Here is an 18,352-nt window from a genome sequence, read left to right as displayed (position 1 = left end):
CAACAGGACAATGCACGTCCGCATGTATCCCGTGCCACCCAACGTGCTCTAGAAGGTGTAAGTCAACTACCCTGGCCAGCAAGATCTCCGGATCTGTCCCCCATTGAGCATGTTTGGGACTGGATGAAGCGTCGTCTCACGCGGTCTGCACGTCCAGCATGAACGCTGGTCCAACTGAGGCGCCAGGTGGAAATGGCATGGCAAGCCGTTCCACAGGACTACATCCAGCATCTCTACGATCGTCTCCATGGGAGAATAGCAGCCTGCATTGCTGCGAAAGGTGGATATACACTGTACTAGTGCCGACATTGTGCATGCTCTGTTGCCTGTGTCTATGTGCCTGTGGTTCTGTCAGTGTAATCATGTGATGTATCCGACCCCAGGAATGTGTCAATAAAGTTTCCCCTTCCTGGGACAATGAATTCACGGTGTTCTTATTTCAATTTCCAGGAGTGTAGTTGGTAATATGTGTAATGACTATGACTAAGCCATGTTTCTGGAGTGTCTTTTCTTCAAGAAGTGCTAGTCCTGCAAGTCTTGCAGAAGACATTCAGTGAAGTGTGGAAGTTAGGAGCTGAGGTACTGGTGGAATTAGAGCTGCAAAGATGGTTTCTGGGTCGTGGTTGGGTAGCTCACCTAGTAGAGCCTTTGCCTGCAAAAGGTGAAGGTTCTGAGTTCGAGTCTCATACCAGCACACAGTTTCAATCTGGTGGGATGTTTCATATCAGTGGGCAATCCGCTGCACAGTCAGAATCTCATTCTGGAACCCCCCCCCTCCCCCCCAAGGCTGTGGCTAAGCCACGTCTCTGCAATATTCTTTCTTCCAGGAATGCTAGTCCCTCACATTCCACAGAACAGATTCTGTGAAGTTTGAAAGATAGGAGATGAGGTACTGGCACAAGTAGAGCTGTGAGGATGGGTCATGAATCATGCTTGGCTAATTAAGCTGGTAGTACATTCTCCAGCTAAAGGGAACGAGCCCAAGTTCGAGTTTTGGTCTGACACATAAGTTTAATCTGCCAGCAAGTTTCATATCAACACACAAACCATTGCAGAGTTAAAATCGCATTCTGAATATTTATATACTTCTAGATGTGTTTTGGACCCCATATATTTTAATAAATTATAGGAGTGGTCAGTGCGGTACCTTTCATTTTGTTACTACATATATGGAAGTTTCAAATTCCCTGTCTGAAGTCTATCAACAATCTGTAATACTCTTTTACATAATAATACAGAACTGCATTCTGAGCTGTAGATAAGGATTCATTGTTGTATGAAAAGTTTTAACATTGTGGTAGCAAACTGTACAGTTTACCTTTAATTAATTCTTGTTATGAACCACAATATTCCATTATGAAGTAAGTGTATTGGCGCACATAAACAATAATTCCTCTGCCCTGAAGTGGCAGTACACTAGCAATCAAGGTCAACCTAGCAGGAGGGGTTTCTAAACATGAATGGCAGCACTAATACTTTTTGTTAGGTGTGCAACAATTTACTTCTTTTTGCCACAGTTTCCCTGTTTCCTCTATTAAGGGATTATGAGCAGCTGCATCCTTATCTCGATCGCTGTAACCCTTTGTCTTCACTTTCTACAAACGTGTAGCTTCTATATACTGTATCTCAATAAATTCACTAATGAACTCCACAAAACACTGAAGTGTATCAACCGTTTTAGAATTTGCTGCATACGCAAAGACAAGTAATACTGGACTGAATAAATAGCTGACTGAAACACGTTTTTTGCGCCAGATTTGCGATGACCTCCGAATTGTGTGCGCGCATGTGATTTGCGCCCAAATGTTTGAGTAATTTCGCTCAGACCGCCATCCTGCAGGTTTGCGCACATCTCATATCTGCGAAAATCTGCTATCCATACGCTACGTTCTGTCTTCCCAGACGTGATATGAGCAGACAGATCGTTGCACGTGGTCCGGTCTTTATACAACAGACAAGATTGTATATCGTAAGTCGCTATCAATCTTAGAGAGCAGGTAACATTGTGTATAGTGGATTTAACATTTCAGTAAATAAGATAATTCCAAAACACACACAACCTTAAGCGATCATTACCTCAGCCTATCATTTCTCCTCTAGTAGGTGTAAATATACTAAACTGAATTGTGTTATCCTCTTATTCACGTTATCAGTGGCGAGAAATCATTTGATTTCTATGGATTCAAATAGTGTCAACTTCCACTTTCCTGAAAGTCTTTTTGTTTTTGTAGTTTTCATATAGTACATGACAGTCAACAACTCACAAATCAGAAAAGTGCTTAGGAAGTTATGGCTTCATTATATTCCAGATAATGAATTAGTGATACACGGTGCGAGGAATTTGATAACCCCAACAGTCGGGCTACACACCTTAGTCAAATTCACAGCAGAATGTCGAAGGCAGTATTGGAAGCCAGCATGTACGAAAAGCCGCTTTTTCCCCGCATTTCTTTGTTGCGCAGCGTAGTAAATCTTTACTCCATTGTCAAGAATTTTGTTTTGACTTTTATCCCTACTTTCTGTGTCTCCTATAAAATGTAGTTTTTGTGGTACAATACTGTTAAAGGATTGTAAATAACATTGCAAGTTCATATTTTTTTCTGTTATATGTGTGCAAGTATCTTTGATGCAAAGGTAATGTTTGATGTATTTGTTCTTCGTATTAGAGATCTGTGAAGTTTTAAAAAATATATAGTTGTTCTATTGTTGATCTTACGTTAAGTTCTGCCACTTTAATAAATCTTTGCGAGATCATTTAGACGTCGGATGTATATTTTTTCATCCTAACATGGTAGCAAAGTTATTCGACGTGTTCGTAAGCGTAAACAGAAAATAAGGGCAAAATATCGTGACTGAAGAAAAACAACAGGTTGAAAAATTAAATGGCGAAGAAAATTGGGGTACCTGGCGTATTTTCATGAAGGCTGTCTTATAATGTGGCCATGTTTACGATGTTGTAAGCGGATTTTTTGTGAAACCAGAAACAAATGTTGAAGATTGTGTAACGAAATTAAGTGCTTGGACGAAAGCGAATTCGAAAGCGAAGAAACGTCTAGTTTTGTCACTAGAAACAAAATCGCTACTTTGAGTAGCCACATGTGAAACTGCAAAAGATGTTTGGGATAAATTACACCAGATTTATGATATTTAGTCTGCCGAAAATATCGACTTGTTGCGACATAAGTTTCACAGTATCGAATGGGAATGGTCAGGCGGTATGCAAGGTCATTTAGCAAAATATGATGAAGTATGAATAAAGATGCCTATGCTGAATAAACCAACAGAGGAAGCTGATATGTTTGCACATTTGCTTCAGACACTGCCAAAAGAATTTGATCACATTTATTTAGCTTAGCATGATCTACCACAAGCTGACAAAACAGGGCATAAACTACAGAAAAGGTGTTTGAAATATGGGCTGCGAATTCAAGACAGAGAAGAAACAAATGTCGCTGCTGCAATGTTCAAGAACCAAGGGAAGTGTATCTACACAGCAACGAAGCAAAATTAAATTGGATAATGTGAAAAAGGTGCAAAATTCAAGCTACCGCCATGTGAAGAAATGTTTTTCATGTGGTAAGATTGGACACATTTCGAAAGACTGCAAAACGGGCATAGTGTGTTTTAAATGCAAACGCAAAGGTCATATCTCCAGGAACTATCCTAGTGCTGGTGGTGGTTCTGCAACGTTATCGGCTGTGAAAACACTGTCACGAGAAATTCCAGAAGAAACTTTGTTTAAAGTACATAATTTACGTACCAATGTAGATGTATCAGAACGTAACAAGTGATATATTGATAGTGGCGCGACACATCACGTTACAAATCGTCAAGACTGGTATGTTTTATACACTCCTTTTGATGTACCACAGAAAATGGGCAGTGCTAAAAATGATGTGCATATCGAAGCACTTGGGAGTAGTCGTATTGAAGTTGAAACTTTTAATGGAAGAGAGTGGACCAGACGATATTTTGGAGATGTATGTTATTGTCCAGATGGTTCTTGTAATTTATTTTCTGTTAAAAAGGCTGGAGAAAAAGTTATTGATCAAAAATGATGGTAAAATATGGCCATTTTACAGAGACAATATTGCAATTGCTATTGCTCTATCAAAAGCAAGAATGAACTTTATCGCTTGGCAGTGAAAGTGATTAAGCAAGGTAAGTCCTGTGTAGTAAAAGAAGCTTCTGATACTCTTCAATTGTGGCATGAAAGATTTGGGCACCAGAACAAACAACATGTACAAACATTTTTGACTGCTCATAATATCAATGTAAGGTTAGACAATGAAATATGTGAAGATTGTATGCTAGGTTAACATCATAGGCTAGTTTTTGGTTCATGAGTTGACAAGTCAACTAGCCCAGGTGAATTAATCTTCGCTGACGTCTGTGGTCCAATGGAAGAAAGTGATTTAGCTGGTCATCGATATTTTCTTGTTTTTAAAGATAACTTCTCAGCTTCAGAGTGACATATCTTTTACAGAAAAAGGATGAGTTAAAGGAGAAGTTGCCAATATTTATTGAGATGGTGAAAACACAAGCTCAGTGTACCATTAAAGAACTGTGGACTGATGGTGGCAAGGAGTCTGACAATAAAGATGTGAGAAGATATACTGAGTCAATTGGATTGAGACATTCTTTGACTGTGCCATATACACCACAGCAAAATGGAGTTGCGAAGCGTGAAAACAGGATTATCTGCGAAATGGTACGTTCATGGCTTCAGTCAGCAAAGCATGTTCCAACAGCTTTATGGGGATAAGCTGTACTTGCAGCTACTGCTACTCTGAACCGTACTGGGCTAACAATGGTTAAAGAAAAGACACCAATAGATTAATTTTTGGGAAGGAAGAGTCAGTTTAATCATCTAAAAGTATTTGAGACAGAATGTTTTGTCTGGATTCCAGCACAGAAAAAGTTTGATGCCAAATCTTTGAAAGGTTATATAGTTGGTTATGATGACTGTGACTGTCGTGTATACCTTCCAGATAGGCATTCAGGTATTGTTAGCCAAGATGTAAAATTCAAGGATGAAATATTGAAACAATCATTGAAGAGTGATGTTACGAAATTAGTTGACTTATCGACTATGAATGATACAGAAACATCTGATTCTAATGATGACGAAATATCAAAAGAAAACATTACAAGGCTGGATTATCAATATCATGTAGAAGAGAATGAAAATGCACATGGTCATCAAGTTTTGAGGGACAGGAAACAATTTGAAGACCGATGCGTTATCTAGATGAACCTGAGCGACCCAAGATAATGATGCTGAGAGAAGTTCCAAGGAACTATGATGAAGCAGTGAAATACTCAGATGTAGAAAATTGGAAAGCTGCAATGGATGAACTCACATCAAAAGGTTGGTACTTGGAAATTAGTTGATTTACCAGCTGGAAGGAAGGCTATTGGAAATCGATGGGTGTTTGCAATTAAATTGGATAATAACAATGACATTGTACAGCACAATGACATTGTACAGCACAAAGCAAGGCTAGTTCCAAAAGGGTTTAGCCAAAGGCCAAGGCTTGATTTTTCTGAAACTTTCAGCCCTGTCATTAGGTTCGAAACTCTGAGAGCTCTCTTGTGTGTTGCTGTGCAAAGAAATTGGAACATCAATCAATCTGACATTAAAACAGCATTCTTGAATGGTAAACTGGAGGAAGAAATTTACATGCAACAACCACAAGCTTATGATGATGGCACAGGCCGTTTTTGCAGATTGCTTCGAAGCAAGCAACAGAATATTGGTGTGAGTGTTTAAAGTTATATCTTAAGAAATCAAATTTGCGAGAGAGTAGTGCTGATCCTTGTTTGTATTTTAATGAAAATGTAATCGTTTTATTTCAAGTGGATAATGGATTGATAATAGGACCTGGTGAAATAGTTCATAATTACACAAAACAATTACATGACGAGTTTGATATGGTAGTATGTGAAGTGGATTGTTATCTTGGCTTGCAAGTCCAAAGATTTAATGACTGTATGAAGATTAATCAGACTGCATATGTGAAAAGTGTTAGCCAGCTATCATATGACTGATGCAAAGCCAGTATCATTACCAACTGAGCCTGGATGGATACCTGGTAATTCACCACCAGCTACTGATACCGACACTTACCGAGAAATTATAGGCAGTCTCACATATTTAACACTGGGAATACGTCCAGATCTAGTTTATGCTGTAAATGTTGCTTCAAGAGCACAAGATTCGCCTACTGAAGCACACCTAAAATTAATTAAACGAATTCTTCGCTATTTGAGGGGTACAATAAATGATGGAATTCAGTATAGGAAAACGAACAATTCTGCTATAGAAGGTTATAGCGATGCTGATTATGCTGGTGAAAAATTGACTAGACGTTTTTAATGAAGTTATATTGTGGAAAAAGTAATGTGGAAAAGTAAACTACAGAAATGTGTCGCACAATCATCAATGGAAGCTGAATTTGTTACTGCCAGTGAGGCAAGTAAATCTTTAGTATGGCTTGATCTTTTATTGAAAGAAATTGACATTGTTGAAAAGAGTTCAGTTCCTACTTCACACATTGACAATCAAAGTGCTATCAAAGGCGCAGGATTCTATGAATGCTCTGAGCATATTCAAACATGCTATCAGTATGTATGACAGTTAGCCAATGAGAAGAAGATCAATGTCGAGTATGTTTCAACACAAGTTCAGGCAGCTGACATTCTTACCAAGGGCTATCAGCAAAGAAGCTATCAAGAATGAAAACTTTGATTGGGATGGAAGTAACTAATGAAAATAAAGACTAAGTTAAATTCTTGATTTTTTGATGAAATATGAACTTGTGGGAGAGTGTTAAGGGTTTGTAAATAATATTACAAGTTCATGTCTGTTTCTGTTATATGTGTACAAGTATCTTTGATGTTTTTGTTCTTTGTATTAGAGATCTGTGAAGTTTTAAAAATTATTAGTTCTGTTTTTGATCTTACGTGAAGTTCCTGCCCTTTAATGTATCTTTGCGCAATCATTTAAAGGTTGGATATATATATTTAACGTAACAGATACATATCCAAATGTTCCAACTCTCCATATAAAGATAGCAACCTTTTATGTCCTTGCACACGCAATGATCAACCTACGCAAATTTCTTTGCATGCTACAAATTGCTGCAAATGTCGTGTGTGCATACGACACTAATTTCAATCTACTGCTCGCCTGCCATCTGTCGGTCTAAGAAAGAAATTTCAGTGACAAGCGATTACATTCTCGCAGCCTCAGAGTGTAAATTCATAATGGAGAAAATTTGTTGTGGTCTGTGTTGCACAAAAATGGAAACAAAATTGAAGAAACAGAAATACCGATCAAAATTATCTACACAGTTGCTGATTCAGTGAAGGTAATTTTCGCACATAAATTTACCTCTTGGGTTTCACGGCGTACCCGACGACTGACGTACTTATTTTCGGATGGACTGGGAAACGTATAATTATCTCTTAACCTTCACAATTTATCGTATGATACGAAAAAATACTTCTTTGACGACAGCAATTTCTCCACATGAGAGGTTGGCGATTACAAAGTTCCTGGTAGCCAGAGACACTCCAAGGATCTAGAATTTTGTAACGCACTTTCGAAACAAGTATGGAGTGAAATCATACCCAACATATGCGAAGCTATTTAGGCTGTTCTGAAAGAGGACTTTATGTAGCCATGTAAAGCACCTCAATCTCCTAATATATCAATTCGACATGTTACACATGATACTTTTACAATTTCAGACGTGTTTGAGACTTCGTATAATTCGCATTCTTGTCTCGATCGCTGTAGTCCTTGCGTTTAATTTCCCGGAAACCTGCGTGATTCGTAGACCTTTTACTCAGTTCACCAATAAACTCTCTAGAGCATGACGTGTATCTGCCAATTTCAAATTCCCTGTGGAGACACAAACGAGAAACACTAGACTGAACAAACAGCTGACTCAAACTCGTTTCGCGCATCAGATTTGCGGGGATCTCCTGTCCACTCGCTACGATTTATCTGCGCAGATGTGATTGGTGCCCTAATATTTGAGTACTTTTGTTCAAATCTACAACTCCCACAGCCAGGCCTACGCGTTTCTTATATCTGAGCAAATCTTCTTTCCACATTTAACAATCTGTCTGCCAAGTTGTGATGTTTGCCTTCCTTGGATAAATTTCTGTTAACTCCCAAGGCTTTTAGCCATTTATTTAATTATCAACTGTCATATGGTCTATTAGTCCAAGTAATCAGTTGATTATGAGAAATATGTTCTTAACATAAATCCAGGCTTGCAATATAGTTAGCTGTTCTTTGAGTTTCGAGGTATTCAGTAACATAAATGAAAGAGTAAAGATTCCATACTTCACTGCTTTTCATTACCTCAGCGATAGATTTGCACTGTGATTATTATTACTATAATAACTTACCATTTGTTTTTTAAAAGTGAAAAAATTCCTATTTTGGATTTGTGATTCCGACTTCAATTGGCACCAAGAAACTTGAAAATAATAAAAGACTATTCAAGAAATGTGCTGCCTTGTGATATGCCGCATTGCAAAAATGTTCCGCGCCACGGCTGCCTGGGCAGCTGGTCATGATTCCGCGCTAGAAGCTTATCTTTGGCCAGGCCACAGATTTGACATTGAAATATAATAAGTGGAGGCTTGTTAATGGCGGTGAAAATAGTGGCGGTGTATATTCGTGTACCCTTATTTGTTGTTATGTGAGGATGTAGATGTAGGTGGTTGTTAAAGTTCTATGTTCGTGAGGGAATGACTGTGTGTTTCTACTACTACATGCATGGAATGTTTGTCACAATATTCTGGTAGTGAAAATTTGGCGTTTTTCTTTATATTTTACTGTGACTCGTTTGTTATGGTTGATTAGAAAACTTACTTGGCATTGACCAAAACGTAGGCAGGAGAGCTACGCATGTAGAAAATCGCAAAATTTACGAGAAATTTGAGGGTTGCTGTTTATAACGGAAGTAACGAGGCTCCTGTTTACGTCGCTGCCAGACGAAAAAATAAATCATGACAGGTGTAGTAATTTATCTAAATACATTTATAGATTTTAGTAACTTAGTATCGAAAAGACGCATTTTCATAAAAAAGCTCTCATATTAAATTTATCTTGTTATTGTTTCTAGCTCGAAGAAAGACGGTTTTGAAAGTAGTTGTACCCGATTCACCGCCAGTATTGTAAGTGCCCTATATTTGTAAGGAAAATTTGTTTAGCCATACTGTTTTTAAGTTTAATGAATTTTTCGATGCATTAGTTTCGTATATCTCATCAATAAATTGTCACGCTTGTGATAATACATTGAGAACAAAAAGATGTGCTGATTGGTTTGACACTGACGATGCCTCTTTTAACAGCAGTGTTATCGTTGGCCGAATAACTGAATCTGATTTGATTTGATGGTAATGTCAGGTGCCCCCCCCCCCCCCAATTCAGAATAATGTATGATGTTATCAAGATATCCTATATCCTTAAATTTTTTATCAGTCATTAATTTTTCCTTTCATGGCAGAGGTTAGGTTTAACTTCATTAAACTAGTGTTAAGTGTGAGCTGATATTAGGAATTAAGCTAGTCCAGTAATATTTATGACTTTGAAGACTCCCTTAAATTGTCTGTCAGGGAATTGAAGATTTACTGACAGTAGCCTTCCCAACATGTTAATCTTGTGTGTAATACATGATACATTTCAGTTCATGTGAAATTATAATTTGTTTGAGACTGTTAGTTTTCTGATACAGTATTATAGCTCAAGAGTGCTCAGTCACCAAACTAGATCTTTTGCATAGTATTGATATCTGTGGAACACACACATTTATTTTTCAAAGTAAATGTGTATTGCTCCATGTGTACTGTTTTCAACAAATTCCTTTCGGAGACACAGCAGGCTATGTGTTATGCAGAACACAGTGCTTACTCCTAGTATTGAAATTCTGATGGCAGGTATTCTAAGACAGTTTAAAAAATCCCCTTTGTTTCATGTGTATATCATGTATAATGACTGACATTTAAATGAGATTTTACTGCTCACACATGTAATAGAAGGGACTAGAAGATACTGATGTCTAATTTCTATCCTTTGACACAGACCTACATCATTTGATGGTTTAAGTACAAATGCAGATACTTCCAATTAGGTGTATTCCTGAGTTGGATGCTTAATGTCCATGCAGGAATTTTCTAGAAATTCTTCATTAGACATTCAGCAGATTACTGTATGCTGTAAATTTTCTCTTTTAGGTATTATTAAGGGCTTGCATTGTAGAGTTTCATGGAAGGCCCCAAATAAAATTTAACTACTTATTTGTTATGGTCAAATGTTTGTTCCTAGTTGATATGATGATTAAAAATATGATGAATGTATGGATGATTAGAGTTTTTATGATGTAGAACCCCACCACGAAACCTTGATAAAAGAACAACAATTACTATTGGAGAGAAGACTTTTGTTGTAGAGGCTGATGATCTAGAGAAAATTTCTGACCTTGGCAGTGGTGCCTATGGTGTTGTTGAGAAAATGCGTCATATTCCTAGTGGAACAATCATGGCAGTAAAGGTAAGTCATAGTTCTGATTTTTCTGGAATTGTGTCTGAGACTGGGAAAATATCTCGTTTTTTCATGGGATGAATTATGCAGTGTATGCGCCAAAATTTTTCTGCAGTTTCCTTTATGCATCATATGCTTATAGATGTACAGTAAAATTGAGTTGTTGAGGTGTGCACATTGTTTTATGTATAGAAATGATGATATGGTTATGAAGGAGAGTGAATGTATTACTAATAGCCCTATATTTTTAATTTGCAAAATGTGTGTACCATTGAGTTTATGTTTACTGAGAAAATAACGATAATTGACACTGTTTATTGTGGATGGAGCTGGCTGATGAGCAAGATCCTGGCTAGTGTGTAGTAGTCTCCTCCTCTCCCCCCCCCCCTCGCTCTCTCTCTCTCTCTCTCTCTCTCTCTCTCTCTCTCTCTCTCTCACTCATATGTTGGTTTGTGGTGAGTGATTTGTAGTGTAGCCTGGTGTCATGATGTTATGCTGTGAAGTGAAAATGTGGTTAGAGTTGGCAAAGCCAATGAATGTGAGTGTGAAATGACAGTTGTAACTGGTCTGTAGTATTGACTAATGTCTAAATTCATCCATATTTGACACACTTTTCAGTGTAAAAACCAAAACTACAGGATAATTAGCAATGTGTCTTACATAGTGAACAATTTTGATGCGCACTTTGTGTATGTCATTCATAAAGTATGAAAAATATGTGGAGTACACTATGTGTGTAGAACTTTTGCCAAGTACTGCTTACATATTAAGGATTGCATTTTTCATAACAGCTTGCAAAAAGTAAACATGTCACTGCCAGCACTAATAATCAATTAAACAGTCAGAGGAAAACGAAATCGTAAGACAGCCACCAGAACAAGCATAAATAGAACACGAATGTTAGATATAGAAGAAAAATTTCAGCTGACATATATAGAATACAAAGACACAAATACAGACATTAGACCATTCTTGCATAGACCGCCAAATAACCCACATGTCGAAACAACAATAAAAACTATCAACACAATCATACACAACAAAATAAATGAAAACACTACTATGGAAGAGTTACAACTACTGGTTTATATAGGAGCTCTCACTACACTAAATATACACATAGGCAGAGATCAGAACCAACCAGCACACAGAAGAAACCCACAAAACCAGCATGGCAACACAGGCTACAGATCAGAATAGAAAAACTGAGAAGACATCGGACAGCTACACAATTTATAAGAAATGAAATATCAGACAAAAAACGAAAAAGGTTAGGTAAAATCTCACAACAAGAAGCGATAGAGCAATTAGATGAAAAGAAGCAGAAATTACAAGCATTGGCCAAACGACTTAGAAGATACAAAAAAAGTGAAAATAGAAGGAAACAAAACCAAACATTAAACACAAACCAAAAGAAATTTTACCAGACAATAGATAACACACACATTAAAATAGACAATCCACCAAACATAACAGACATGGAACACTTCTGGAGCAACATATGGTCAAACCCGGTACAACATAACAGGCATGCACGGTGGATACAAGCAGAAACAGATACATACAAGATGATACCACAAATGCCTGAAGTGATAATTTTGCAACATGAAGTCACCCAAGCAATTAATTCTACTCACAATTGGAAAGCCCCTGGAAAAGATAAAATAGCAAATTTCTGGCTAAAGAAATTCACCTCAACACATCCACATCTAACTAAATTATTTAACAGTTACATTGCAGACCCATACACATTCCCTGATACACTTACACATGGAATAACTTATCTGAAACCTAAAGATCAAGCAGACACAGCAAACCCAGCTAAATATCGCCTCATAACATGCCTACCAACAATCTACAAAATATTAACTTCAGTCATTACACAGAAATTAATGACACATACAACACAGAACAAAATTATAAATGAAGGACAAACAGGCTGCTGCAAAGGAGCACGAGGATGTAAAGAGCAACTGATAATAGATGCAGAGGTGACATATCAAGCTAAAACTAAACAAAGGTCGCTACACTATGCATACATTGATTACCAAAAAGCTTTTGATAGTGTACCCCACTCATGGTTACTACAAATATTGGAAATATACAAAGTAGATCCAAAATTGATACAGTTCCTAAACATAGTAATGAAAAATTGGAAAACCACACTTAATATCCAAACAAATTCAAATAATATCACATCACAGCCAATACAGATTAAGTGTGGAATATAGCAAGGAGACTCATTAAGTCCTTTCTGGTTCTGCCTTGCTCTGAACCCACTATCCAACATGCTAAATAATACAAATTATGGATACAATATTACTGGAACATACCCACACAAAATCACACATCTGCTATACATGGATGATCTAAAACTACTGGCAGCAACAAATCAACAACTCAACCAATTACTAAAGATAAAAGAAGTATTCAGCAAAGATATAAATACGGCTTTTGGACTGTAAGAAAAATAGCATAGTCAAGGGAAAACACACTAAACAAGAAGATTATATATTGGATAACCATAGCGACTGCATAGAAGCGATGGAAAAAAACAGATGCCTATAAATATCTAGGATACAGACAAAAAATAGGAATAGGTAATACAAATATTAAAGAAGAACTAAAAGAAAAATATAGACAAAGACTAACAAAAATACTGAAAACAGAATTGACCCCAAGAAACAAGACAAAAGCTATAAATACTTATGCTATACCAATATTGGCCTACTCATTTGGAGTAGTGAAATGGAGTAACACAGACCTAGAAGCACTCAATACACTTACACGATCACAATGCCACAAATGTAGAATACATCACATACATTCAGCAACTGAAAGATTCACATTAAGCAGAAAGGAAGGAGGAAGGGGATTTATAAACATAAAAAACCTACATTATGGACAGGTAGACAATTTAAGAAAATTCTTTATAGAACGAGCAGAAACTAGCAAAATACACAAAGCAATCACTCATATAAATACATCGGCTACACCACTGCAATTTCATAACCACTTCTACAACCCTTTAGATCACATAACATCAACAGATATGAAGAAAGTAAATTGGAAAAAGAAAACACTACATGGCAAGCACCCGTATCATCTAACACAGCCACACATCGATCAAGAAGCATCCAACACATGGCTGAGAAAAGGCAATATATACAGTGAGACGGAAGGATTCATGATTGCAATACAGGATCAAACAATAAACACCAGATATTACAGCAAGCATATTATTAAAGATCCCAATACCACAACAGATAAATGCAGACTTTGCAAACAACAAATAGAAACAGTAGATCACATCACAAACAGATGTACAATACTAGCAAATCAGAATACCCCAGAAGACATGACAATGTAGCAAAAATAATACAACAGCAGCTTGCCTTACAACATAAACTTATAAAACAACATGTTCCCACATACAAGTATGCACCACAAAATGTACTGGAGAACGATGAATACAAATTATACTGGAACAGAACCATTATAACAGATAAAACACCACCACATAACAAACCTGACATCATACTCACCAATAAAAAGAAGAAATTAACACAACTAATCGAAATATCCATACCCAATACAACAAATATACAAAAGAAAACAGGAGAAAAAATTGAAAAATACATCCAACTGGCTGAGGAAGTCAAGGACGTGTGGCATCAGGATAAAGTTGACATTATACCAATTATACTATCAACTACAGGAGTCATACCACACAATATCCACCAGTACATCAATGCAATACAGCTACATCCAAACTTATATATCAACTACAAAAATCTGTAATTATTGAAACTTGTTCAATTACCCGAAAGTTCCTAAATGCAATGTAACATATACCGTACAGTTAAAAGGAAGTCACACTTGATCAAGGTCCACGTCACCTTCCATTTTTAACCAGGCATAACGTCTGAGACAAGAAAGAAATAATAATAAGTTTGTGTTAATAGACTGCTTTGTAGTGTAACATGAAGCCAGATTAGATTGGAAGGTGACAGTTTGCGAGATGGTGAAGCCAACAAATGTCATGAGACTCATTTTTAAAATACGTTTCACAGTCTTTAGTTACATTTATATCCCTGATGAAAACTCATATTTTCTCACAGTGGTTTGTTATTATCAAGTTTTTATTGTGCTTGAAAGCATTAACAAGACCACCCCTGCCCTTGTCCTCCATATTCCCATGGGAGTGGTGCTAGTTTGTTGGTTTTTGTTTTGCTATTGGTTTGCATGCTTTGATGTCATTCATTGGTAACATCTCGAAGTTCATGTCCTATGTTAGTAATAGTATCACTTTGTTTACTAACCTCATCCTTCAATAATATCACAACTGTTACTTTGCTTTCTTGTGTCAAAGTTGTTTTTCTTCAGAGTCTCTCTGATGTGTATGTAAATGACTTCTCTACAATCATTTCTGGACTCAGTCCAAAAGACATTTTGAACGGAGGAAATAAAATTGTATACATGATCCACTTAATAATCATTTTATGATACTACACTTCTGTCTCCTCCATAGGTTGTTTGGCCATTTGGTAATGGTATATGGGAACATAAATTGTAAAGAGTAGACCAGAATAATTGGACCAGCTTTCTCTTGCATGAGTAAAGTAAGCAAGGATGGTCAACCACGTTTACCTACCGCCTAGTTTTGTGTCTTTTGAGTAGTTAAATTTTCTAACCGTCTGCCGATGCCTTAGTAATGGTGATTTATAAAGTATGGAAGTAACTTCACAAAATTTGTGAAATGGAGTTAGAGTACCTTAAAGCATATGATCATAATTACTTACCAATCACTTTGTCAAAATTTTATGGAAACCTAATTAAAATGTTTTTAAATACCTTAGCACCTACCTCCTACTATGGAACCTGGAACACCCACTACTGAGTGGTAGGGACCAGGTTGACTACAACTGATGTACAGTATAGTCTCAAAGGTCTGATGTCACTATTAGGTCATTGACAAACTAGTGTCTGCACTCCCTATCTCCTCGCTGACCACTGAATATTCTTAGTTCTTCTGGACTCCACCAATGCGATGTTGCACCAAAATTTCATGAAACATTTTTGTCTGTCTGCAAATACAGTCTATTGTGTGGAATTGCGCGTGCCAAATTGGTGCAGCTAGGAAATGGGGCGCTCATACATCCCATTGTTCCGTTAGCTGTGAGAAATTACATTCTCAGATCTTCAGAAAGTTTTGGCTGGTCACAGATGACAGTGCTGGCATATATTTGGTGTTGGTTTCTGTCGCTAACACTTACCTCATTGGAATAATATTCCACAATTATCCTTCATGGCTCATTATTAGAGACTTGTTTTTACATGACAACATAACTTATTGCAGTGAATTATATTTTCTACCATGTACAGAAAATGAATTAATAACTCACAAAACCGTAGTTATTTATCTGTATTGTTAACAGTAAGTCTTGTATCACCACCCAAAAAGGAAAAGAAAGTAGATTTGTTGCAATCAAACCCAAACCATCTAGGATCTATAGTTGTAGTTGCTAAAGTGCAACTATTGAGAGCGAGTGAGCGCACTGTGATTTGGTGGAGACTCGTCTGTGCATTTGTCATTCACTGCAAGATTTCTGTTAGTGGTGCCACTCCCCAGCCCCCTCTGCCCCTCTGCTCCACCTGTCGCCAATTGAGGTCCTGAGCGCACACTGGATGATGGTGGCTTGTTATCACAAAACAAGTGTGTGCTATAGATGTACAGATCCAAGATGCTAAAACTAAGGGCCGTTACAGGGTGTGTCACGAAAGACACCCAGGAGGGACCGCAAGTTGTGGAGCGCATTTGCTGGCTGTTGCTGCTGCATCTGCGTAGTTCTCGGATACAGATACTTAGCATGTGCCCCCTACACTGTGTGATTGAGTGTACTGGTGTTTTCTTTTGAGTTTTTTGTCAACATTTCAAATATTGTTGCTAGACGTCGTCATTGCAATTGCGTCGAATCTACATGCACATTGACATTCTGCAAGCCTCCATACAGTGTGTGGTGGAGAGTACCCTGTACCACTACCAGTTATTTCTTTTCATGTTCTGTTTGTAAATAGTGAGAGAAAAAGGCTATCTATATGCCTCCATATGAGCCCTAATTTCTTGTATCTTATCTTCATGGTCTTTGTGCACAAGATGTGTTCACAGCAATAGAATTGTCGGCACTCAGCTCCAGATGCCTGTCTGTCTCTAAATTTTCTCAGTAGTATTTTTCGAAAGAAATGTTGCCTTTGATCTAGGGATTCCCATTTGATTCCTCTAGCATCTCCGTAAGACTTACATGTTGTTCAAACCTACAGGTAACAAATCTAGCAGCCTGCCTCTGAATTGCTTTGATGTCTTCCTTCACTCCAACCTGGTATAGATCCCAAACACTTGAGCAGTACTCAAGAATAGGTTTCACCAACATCCTATATGCAGTGTCCTTTACAGCTGAACCAGTCGTTCCTAAAATTCTCCCAATAATCTGAAGTTGGCCATTCACCTTCCAACCACAGTTCCCTCATGCTCATTCCACCTCATATTGTCCTGCAGTGCTACACTCAGATATTTAAACGACTTGACTGTGTCGATGAAGACACTAGTAATACTGTATCCAAACATTACAGGTTTGATCTTTGCTCTCATCCACATTAACTTACATTTTTCCACATTTGCAGCTAGCAGCCATTCATCACACCAACTGGAAATTTTGTCTTGAGTTATCTTGTATCTTCTTAAGGTCATTCAGCTTCAACATTTTACTGTACACCACGGCATCAGTAGCAAACAGCAACAGATAGCTGCCCAAATCATTTATGTGTATAGAGAACAACAGTATTCCTACCACACTTCCCTGGGGCACTCTTGACGATACCCATGTCTCTGAAGAGCATTCGCCTTAGAGGACAACATACTGGGTTTTATTATTTAACAAGTCTTAAAGTCGCTCACTCATCTCTGAACTTACTCCACATGCTCTTAACTCCATCAACAGCCTGCAATGCGGCATTGTCAAATGCTTTCTGGAAATATGGAGTCTGTCCATTGCCCTTCATCGATAGTTTTCAGTACATTGTGAGAAAAGGGTAAGCTGAGTTTGCAGAAGTGATGCTTTCTAAAACATGCTGATTCATGGACATAAGCTTCTCAGTGTCAAGGAAGATTATTGTATTTGATCAGAGAATATGTTAAAGTACAGGGTGATTCAAAAAGAATACCACAACTTTAGGAATTTAAAACTCTGCAACGACAAAAGGCAGAGCTAAGCACTATCTGTCGGCAAATTAAGGGAGCTATAAAGTTTCATTTAGTTGTACATTTGTTCGCTTGAGGCGCTGTTGACTAGGCGTCAGCGTCAGTTGATGCTAAGATGGCGACCGCTCAACAGAAAGCTTTTTGTGTTATTGAGTACGGCAGAAGTGAATCGACGACAGTTGTTCAGCGTGCATTTCGAACGAAGTATGGTGTTAAACCTCCTGATAGTTGGTATAAACAGTTTACAGAGAAAGGGTGTTTGTGCAAAGGGAAAAGTTCTGGATGGCCGAGAATGAGTGATGAAAATGTAGCACGCATCCAGTAAGCATTTGTTCACAGCCCAGGAAAATCGACTCGCAGAGCTAGCAGAGAGCTGCAAATTCCACAATCAACTGTATGGAGAGTCCTACGAAAAAGGTTAGTTATGAAACCTTATCGTCTGAAATTGGTTCAAGCACTGCAGCTGCCGCCGGGCAGCCCGTGACAGAGCACTTCATCACTGGCCTCCAAGAAGCCCTGATCTTACCCCC

General features: G+C 37.7%; 1 protein-coding gene across 1 annotated transcript in view; it reads left to right on the top strand.

The window, feature by feature from the left end:
* The first annotated feature begins 8,626 nt into the window (after positions 1-8,626).
* Positions 8,627-18,352, top strand: part of LOC124775640 (dual specificity mitogen-activated protein kinase kinase 6) — a 50,320-nt gene continuing 40,594 nt past the window's right edge. Inside the window, exons 1-4 of the mRNA XM_047250468.1 lie at positions 8,627-8,822; positions 8,915-9,037; positions 9,147-9,198; positions 10,408-10,573. Of these exons, the coding sequence (XP_047106424.1) occupies positions 9,031-9,037; positions 9,147-9,198; positions 10,408-10,573 (225 nt within the window). The 5' untranslated portion in view covers positions 8,627-8,822; positions 8,915-9,030. The remainder of the gene's footprint in view (positions 8,823-8,914; positions 9,038-9,146; positions 9,199-10,407; positions 10,574-18,352) is intronic.

This window comes from Schistocerca piceifrons, chromosome 2 (assembly GCF_021461385.2).
Source record: "Schistocerca piceifrons isolate TAMUIC-IGC-003096 chromosome 2, iqSchPice1.1, whole genome shotgun sequence".
In the NCBI taxonomy this organism is placed as follows: domain Eukaryota; kingdom Metazoa; phylum Arthropoda; class Insecta; order Orthoptera; family Acrididae; genus Schistocerca; species Schistocerca piceifrons.
The sequence above is the reverse complement of the archived record's forward strand: the minus strand, read 5'-3'. Positions and strand labels throughout refer to the sequence as shown.